The 8,709-nt window shown below is 43.9% G+C and overlaps 1 protein-coding gene across 1 annotated transcript; it reads right to left on the reverse strand.

The window, feature by feature from the left end:
• Positions 1–525: 525 nt before the first annotated feature.
• Positions 526–6,505, reverse strand: run (segmentation protein runt). The gene is made up of 4 exons (XM_043424087.1): positions 5,621–6,505; positions 5,295–5,408; positions 2,881–2,988; positions 526–2,118 (listed from the first exon to the last, which is right to left on the reverse strand). The coding sequence occupies exons 1-4, from the start codon at positions 5,940–5,942 to the stop codon at positions 1,619–1,621; spliced, it is 1,044 nt and encodes a 347-aa protein (XP_043280022.1). The 5' UTR covers positions 5,943–6,505; the 3' UTR covers positions 526–1,618.
• Positions 6,506–8,709: the final 2,204 nt, after the last annotated feature.

Raw genomic sequence — 8,709 nt, forward strand, 5'->3', positions numbered from 1 at the left:
AAAACGTATCGTACTGATAGATCGTGGCTTAGCACGAGCCAGAATCGTTTCTGGCTTCAGACCGTATCCGAACCGTGGGTATCTTTCTTCGGGTATCATTTCATACCAAAAGCCTCTTCCCATAATATATATAAACACAAAGCCATAAAGATGCACCGACGTTTTCAAGGGTGCGGAGGCAGGCAAATCAACCCATCGGGAAGGGAGTGATTTTTACTTCCCATTGAGGCAAGCCTCTCTCGGAAAAACAAAACTTATGAAACTCGTCCAACGAATTTCAATAAAATCTTGTCAAATTTTCGTCTGCTGAAATTGAAAATAATTATTTTTCATTTTTCGTCAAAGAAATTCCTCAAACAATCACCTGATCATTTCCCCCCACGAAATCTTCAGTAAAAAATCGAAAAATCAATTCTTCATGCCTTTCACGACGACGAGAACTGTTGACACCAGTCAACGATTCAATGATATTTTAAACGAGAGTCAGGGAAATAAGACGATTAGTAACGAGACGTTTGTTTTATGATAGATTTTTCATTTGTTTTTTATTATCTCGTTTCTTCTCATCATCGCCTTTATATTACATATACTCATCTCTTTATACATTAAATTAAATCTCTGATATTAAATAATTGCGATATCTCTCATGATAATTTCCACATATGTACAACAATAACACAACGTAATCTCTCAATCGTTCGCTCATTCGTACCAGTCTCTTGCTCTCCGGCTCGTCGATCAACTATTTTTGTTTCTCAAATTATTATTGTTTGTGTATCCCTACTCGTGAGTTTCCTTCCCCTCTTATTCTTCCCTATTTCATTATGACAATAATAATGACAATAATAATAATAATGGTAATGGTAATGATAATAGTGATAATGAAATACATTGTATCGTCGCTAAAAATTATTGTCCCACCGATAAATATTCGTTTATGTACAAGATTTACACTGAAAGTCGAATCTATGGATTTTCCCCTTCGTTAGACGCTCGATTTCGTATGTACAATTTTTTTATACACGGGATTTTAGTTACCGAAAGTATTTACAAGTTTGAAGAACTCGGTGGACGAGCGACGAAACAGCCCTGCAGACGTGACCTGAACCCCATTCCGTTGCTGAGGTATCGGGCATGTAAATTGCGTTGTTTCCCGTGGCATTTATTTCAAGCTCCATCAACAACGATCATTCGCTTCTTCATTTTTTTTCGCCCCTTCTCACTATCGGTGATATCGATACTGGACGATTTTTCATAACCGAGAAGGAGAGATGGAGGATGGAAAAAAGTGGTCGAGAGGAAGGAGTGAGCAACGGTTTCCAAGTGGGAAAGGAAATATCGGAGAAATTGGTTTTTGTCGGATGGGGGCGCGGAATGTGTAACGCTTAGTAATCGACACTAGGAAGGTTATTCCGAGCCTCTATTAGCTTCCGCAGCTCGCGCGTACACATAAAGTCACTAGCCTTTAAGCGGGAGTTTCTTCAGCTTCGTCATTAGAAATTTGGGTGCTTGAGGTTTTGTAAGTTTCTTCATTTTTCTTCGTTTTCTAGTTGATTTGGTATTTGATTGACTTAATTCTCAATTGAATTAAAAGTAGTTGGTTTTTTTTGGTTTTGGTTCAATAAGGCCTCCATACGGGTTTTGCGGCAGGTGTCGATGATATTTTAGTCGTCGTCGTCGTCGTCGTCGGACTCCTCTTCGGCGTGTTCGTGATTTCGTTGGTGTGTCTTTGCGATATGAGGGACGTCGGTGCCTTGAGTTCGCACTTTATTCCTGACGTCGGCTTCCGCGGTATCGTTCGTTCGGGCGAGGAAGAAGACGGATTAACCGGCGCCCCGTTTGCCGGAAGTGTGTTCAGTTTTATCGGGACGAAGGCGCTCCGGATCTCTTCCGGGGTCGAATCACTTCCGCTCTCGCTCGGACTCCGAGGCGGCGTTCTTGATGGACTGTTCGGTATCGCTGGGCCGCCATTGCTGTTCGTTTCCGTGCTTTTCCCTACTCCTGCATACTCCGACGCTGTGAATCGCGCGTGATGGTCGCCGAACGAGTACGCGGATGGAAGCACCGTTGGGGTAAATTGCGGCGTGAATAAATCGCTAGGTGGCATTGGCATCGTTCCTGAATTTGTGAAAAACAGAAAATGAAAGAAAAAGATACGATTAGAAAGTGCTGCTGAGGCTCTCGTCTGATAAATTCGCCTCGAAATCGAAATTTTGGATTTTCATTCGTGTCAATGCGAAATTCAATGCGGTGCGCATTCGTTCCGGCGATGAGAAAATATTCCAATTACGTTTTTTCAACACGAGAAGACTGCGAAAAGGTTTTTTTCACGAAACGAGATTCGCGATCGAAATAAATAGAAGCCCAACAGGGCTGGAAGCACATTCTATCAATTCGCCGTGCAAATTCGCCGAGATGAAGGCGCGCAGGGGGCGCTACGAACGTCCACCGTGGAGCATGCATTGTTGTTACTCTCCGATGACGAAGGGGGATGCAAAAGTACTGGGACTTGTTTTCGGATCGGGAAAGGGGAACTCGCTGAATTCCTATCCGTCTCGCTTGGTCTTTGTGGGGGGGCGAAAAGTAAGGGCTAAGGGGATACTCACCCCTCGGTCCAGCGATGTATGAATCATCGCTGTGCCCTCGCTCGCGAATCGATAACCCAACACCACGTGATTCTGGTACAATCGCCATCTTCCATTTTTCTCAATGTTGCAATTTTGTTTTTAAACTCAACAGATTCGTGGACATCGTAAAAATGTTTTGCTTCCGACCGAAATTTCGTTTCAACCACAAGAAAATACGAGTGCGATCGTAGACGAAGGCATATGCAAACCGAGGCGAAGGGATTGAAAATAAATGTGTTCCAAGGATTCTTACCTTTGACTAATGCAGGGTGAGGCAAATGCCACGCGTGCCCAAGATACGCCGCATCCAACCACGGATTCAGAAGCCCCAGTCCCGGGAATCCAGGTCCATATTGATAATCTAGAAAGAAAAAAAGTCAAACAGTCAGAATCGATCGATCCATTGAATTTTCATTAGTACAAATTTATAAATGAAATTCTAAACTCCTTCGAGGTCAGTTAACGTTGATCGAGACCACGGGAATCCCGCCCACCGTTTCATTTCTTCGCCAAGACACGTATTTCAGACTCTGAAGCGCTTCGGAAGGCCCTTTGCCCGAGGATTTTATTGGTGCGACTAAAAATAAACTCCCCAAGATTTCGAGCTCGTCGAGAACCGTACGCAAAGCATCGCGAGGCAATCGCAAGACGTTGGTACGCGTACCGACAAACGCGGGACAGTTTGGATCTCGAGTTTTTTGCTTTCCTCGTTGTTTTTTTTTTAGTAAAGGAAAATGGAAATAAAGGAATAGAAACGACCTCGTAAAAGTCGAGTAACGATGTACCAAGTCGGTCGATCCTCTGCGTCTGCGTCTTCAGCGAAGGAGGAGCGATGCTACTACACGGAGCTTGTAATGGCAACTTGGAGAACGTATGTTGGCCTCTGCCCGGTCGGCGGGAATCTTTTAGTTGCATTTTGTGGCGCACATGCTACCGCCATATGTGGCCCGATTATAAACAAACCGAGGAACAGAGAGAGAAAGAAAGAGAGACAAATCGAGAAAAACATGAGCAAAAGTTGGAGGATTAAAGCGCGGCTTCCCTTGATCATAACGATTTTCGTATCATCGCGTACAGCCCCGAGCAAAAGCACTACGAAAAACCTCACGAACGCGTCCCCACTTCAAACTCCAATTGGAAAAATTCTGACAATTTTCTTCATCCGATCTTCGAATTTTCGAAAAAAAATTCCTCCATTGTTTCATGAGCTTCACGACGAATCGCCTGCACCAAATAAATTCACTGCCAAAGTCTTTCGATACTTTTTACTATTCCTGTACCTGGTCTCCTCTCCCTTGCTCGCAGATGATATAAAAGCCGCACAGAGCAGATCCTAGCGCAATAAACACGCGGCGAATACTTTAGTGGCCAATTCGCCAATCGAAACTGCGACGTGGTATGCTCGATTTCGAGAATTCGATCAGATAGACGGGAGCAAATGGCACTAACAAAATTCTTTTTGATCGATTCTCTTGATTTCTTTTCATTTACTCCATTCTGATGCACTTTTTACCATTTTTTCAATGGCGCTGATGCACTATTTTGAAACTAAGGAAGGGAAGGAATTTTTGACTCTCGAAAGTGCATGGAAATTATTTCATTTTTTGAATAATCAATCGTATCGATTTTTGATAAATGAAATTTCGTCTGATTATTTTTTTAAGAGCTTTTTTTCGTCTCCAAAGATCAACTCGAATGCTGTAAGCTCTCAGCGGCCACGAGGCTCCATTATTGTCGAAGATTGGAGCAATAAGTGATCGAAGGTTTTCATATACGGAGGAATTTGAGACAGAGAATAGAAGGGGAGGGATGAGGAGGTACAAACGTTGCCGTTCGAGCACCCGACTGAGGATGACCCGTGTGTGACCGCCGTCGCGGTTTGAGGTCCGCCAGAAGCTGGCCGTGCAGCATGGCCAGGGTTATTAAACGCTCTCGTGCAACCAAAATTTCCTCAACTCCGTATAATAGGTCGAGGACATGAGGATTTACGGGTTCTACGATCACCACTAATCGTCCTTTCTCAGACTATTTTCACACTTTTAAACCCACCAAAGATGTGGAAAGAAAATGTCTGCATTCACTTCGTTTTGTCATTTTTCTCATGCATTCAATCGCTGATTGATTTACTAATTTCTCGCGTGTCTTTACTTTGTCACTGTGACTCGGAACCATCATTTTTCCGAAGCACAATTAAAGGCACCAAAAATAAAAGGGCAGCGATTTTCTTTATGAAAGTTTTACCTGCTCGACCTGGCAGTGTCCGAAACTTATTTCAACGATTGGCAGAGAGCCTCATAAACGAAAATAACGAAATCGAGCAAAGAGGTACAAATTTTCATTTTTCGTCCAATTTTTTCGATTTCTTTTCGAGTTTCTTTAACTCGCGAATATTTTTGTCTGTGGTGCCAATTATTTTGTCCAATAACCTCATCACATTCGAGACAAAATTGACGACGTTAATTTTCTCGAGAATGTGAAATAGTGATGTCATAACGAAACGATCATTGAAAAAAAACTTGTGCTCACTGGATTATTCGATGATTTTTCGAGTCAAAGTTCGATACAACGAATCAGATATTTTGTTTTGATTTTCGTCACCCATCAGAATGAATGAAAAGAGCAATGAAAATTTCTCTTTTCCAATCACAATATTTGTGAAATACTTACTCGACTTGGAGCGTGGTTCTCGAGGTCCGTCGACGGTAACTTTGATTGCTTTCGTGTACGTCGCGACTTGAAAGGGAATTGTGCTAATTTGTATCGTAAGTGAGAACGATTTGCCTGCAAAAAATTACGAAAAACGTAAATTTAAGCGAAAATGATTGGGAAACTTTGTGCTCTGAGGTCAAAACGATTCATGAAATTTGGAGAAAGTTTCGAGTCTAAATTTGCAGTTAATCGATAAAACTTGTCAGTTTTCATCGCAGAATGAATCTTTGGGTGAAACAAAAATGAAAAAAGTTCTTTTCTCGAGGATCAAAATATCGCCTCACCTCTCCCACTGCGTCCGACGAACCTCAGATCGTTGAATTTGGCAACTTGATTTTTCATCACAGCAGTACAATTTCTCAATTCGCCGCAGCAATTTTCGTCGTTGCCGGCGCGAATAGTGACGAGAGTGCCGTCGCTAACGTCATCGAGTGCGACAACTTTGAACGCGATTGGCAGGGATTTGTTGGATCTCCAGTGCGAAGGTAATGCGGTACAAAGTATAGCAGGACTTCCGGTCTGCACGAGATCGCCGTGGCAGGCGCTGAGGGTATCGTGAATGGCGCTGAAGTTGTCCATGCCAAGTGGTCCCTCGGGTAGATGCATTTTTCCAGGGTATTTTCCGTTTGAATAAGCTTCGAGATCGTCTTCGCGTTGTTGGACTTTGGAAGAGCACTTGTTTCGTGATTTTTTCACAAAAATAGAAATAAAAACCGAGAAAAGAAACGTTTAAAGGATAACGAGAGTAAACGAAGCTCACTTTGCACTTTTGTTCTTGAATCGCTCTCGCTCAAAATTGAAAAGAAAAATATAAATAAACAAGCCGAGAACTAGTCGTGCTGGGTTTCGAATTCGTGATTTATCTTCGATTCGTGAGTGTGCACTTTATCCAAAATTCGCAGGGCCAACTAGTTTCTTCCCCGGTCACAATTTAACTCATTTTACTTGGTAAACAAATGCATACGCGTGTGCGCGAAATGAGCAATTTAGGCTAATATCCGCTGTTGCATAGAACAGACACGCGCACAAAGTGACACAGACACATGGACGCACGTGAAACAGGCACATAGACACACGCGCGGTGGGTTACGGATAAAGCTCGTAGAGAACGGGACAAGCGCCGAGAGGGACCAACTGAAAATTGCGTTTGTGACGCTCGCTCGGTGCCGACTCGGCGGATTCTAGTTTTTCGCCCCCGTAGCCGCAGCTATTTAGAGGGGAATTTTTATCCCCACTACAGTTTTTCTGGGAGCTCCACCCAGTGTAGGCGCGTCGACCAATGAGGACCGTGGTCGTGTTTGTGGCCTCAGTGGCTCGCCGCCTTCGACCCCTAACCAGGGGCTTAAGAGTTGCTCGCGCGCGCCCGACCGACACGCCGAGGGGTTGCTTGACTGCTTGCCTTGCTCTTCCTTTTCAGCCTTATGCCCATCATCCCCTATTTCAGAGCGGAATCCTCCTCTGTATATACCGGGCGCTACGTTCGATTGCTTTTCCCTCGACCGTTGAGCTTCCTTCGGCTCGCGTGCGCCTTTTGCTCCTCGTTACGACCTTGTCTTTCTTCCTCGGCCTGCGCGCTTCTTCTCATCCAGCTTGTTCACTTTTTTCTTCCTTTTCTCGGTCGTCCTCAAGACGCACCCGTCAACTCGAGTCGTTATCGGAGTCTTTCGCCTGCTTTTCTTCGCTGACTTAATCTTTCGCTAATTAAACTTTTCGGGTGCGGAACACAAAAATGTTTTGCGACGAGCCTCTTTGCGGAGCCTCTTATTCGGAGAGCAGTGGCCAATCCGACTGGCGCTGACTGGCCTAAAAATATTGAGGTTTTCCTATCTCGAGGGGCTTACATGAACTCCGAATCAACGTAAAGCGGAAGTCGACACGAAACGCTGATCGACTGCAATCTCTTCGTTTTCGACGATGATCGTAAAAACGAGAATATTTGTATCGGCGTTGCGCAATCTTGTGATGCGATTTAACAACAGAGGATCGAGTCGACACAGCCTTCGGATTAAATCCTCATCGGACAAAAGCACAATCCGGTATAATCTCCGGCGATGATTCGTCGGTGAGGAAACACGCCTCCCAACCTGGCTTTCGGGACTCCCGTTATTTCGCATCCAACTTAATCTCACCAGCAATCAACGTTTTCGAGAAACTATTAACCCTTTCGAGAGATTTAAAAGTATACGCGCATGCACACTTTTCTGCAGCTCATTATGCGAAAAGCCTGGAGAACGAAAAGGATTAAAAACGAAAATGATACGGAGAATGAAAAGTCAATGTCTGAGTTTGAAAGGCACGAGGTCCCAGGGAGGAATAAGACTAAACGAGCCCGCGGATAATCTATGACAATATTTGGACAGGCGTAGGATCGAAATGTATAGACTCGAGTTCCAGGGGGTCTTTCACTCTCCTTCTCCCTCGCTCTCTCTCGCTCTTTGTCCTATTTCATGCTTTGCCCATCCTACTCTTTGCTTTCACGATCATCCGTTGGGCTGAGTGAGTCTCCCCCTCCACGCTGAGTCTCTTTTCCACCTTACCAACTGTTCACCATCCCTGCGCATCTCGCTTCACGAATTGAAATGTCACTTTTTCCCTCGTATATTGTTACGGATTAACGCATTTTTATTATCTCATCGATTGAATTACGTTCAATCAGTATGGATACGGCTGTTCAATTATCATCAGCGGTTTCCCATATTTCGCTCCGGCGCAGTGGCAATTAAAGTGCGTCTTTATAAAGCGTATATTTATTTGTGTCACAAATTAATAGCAGAAGCCAGCTCCAGCTGAGAACCCAAAGATTTCTTGTTTTTAATTCAATTAAATTTGACACGTCGAAGCTCAGTCGAGTTTTACCTGGAGGATCATTAACAAAAGAATGGAAATAAAAAAGTCTGTCGAAAAATGATTTGCACGAAGGCTGGCCCGAGTAGAAAGTAATGGCCCGGAGTTGGTTAAAATGAAAGCGAATTTATGGAAATGGGAGAGGCACGTGACTCGAGAACAGACTCGTTGTATCGACGCGTGGAGTTAGCACAGACGGAAGGTTGCTTCTCGCTCGGTTGTCCGTAGGCCAAAACTCGGGTACAGCCGCCAGAGAGAAGAGGATCAGCACAGCCGGACGCGAAGAGGTAAACAGAGATTTATTGCACTCTCTGTTCTTCTCGTTTCACCGATTTTCGCGCAAAAGAGCAATTTGCCAATTTCTTCACAATGCAGAGATAGTAAAAGTGAAAGAGAAAGAGAGCGCGAAACTGAGAGAGAGAGAGAGAGAGAAAAAGCGATTAAGAGTGCTGGAGAGAGAAAGAGACGGATGAAAAAATAAAAACAAAAAATAATGGAAGAAAATAAATGAGAAAGCAGAGAGAATATT

The sequence above is a fragment of the Venturia canescens genome, chromosome 7 (genome assembly GCF_019457755.1).
Source record: "Venturia canescens isolate UGA chromosome 7, ASM1945775v1, whole genome shotgun sequence".
Classification (NCBI taxonomy): domain Eukaryota; kingdom Metazoa; phylum Arthropoda; class Insecta; order Hymenoptera; family Ichneumonidae; genus Venturia; species Venturia canescens.

What these genes read in the sequence shown, in the direction of transcription:
- run (XM_043424087.1), bottom strand. Translation starts at nt 5,942, where the DNA reads ATGCATCTACCCGAGGGACCACTTGGCATGGACAACTTCAGCGCCATT. An exon ending in AGAACCACGCTCCAAGTCGA is followed by an intron (nt 2,989 to 5,294) that starts GTAAGTATTTCA and finishes TTTTCTTTCTAG; the next exon opens with ATTATCAATATGGACCTGGA. An exon ending in TCACCCTGCATTAGTCAAAG is followed by an intron (nt 2,119 to 2,880) that starts GTAAGAATCCTT and finishes TCACAAATTCAG; the next exon opens with GAACGATGCCAATGCCACCT.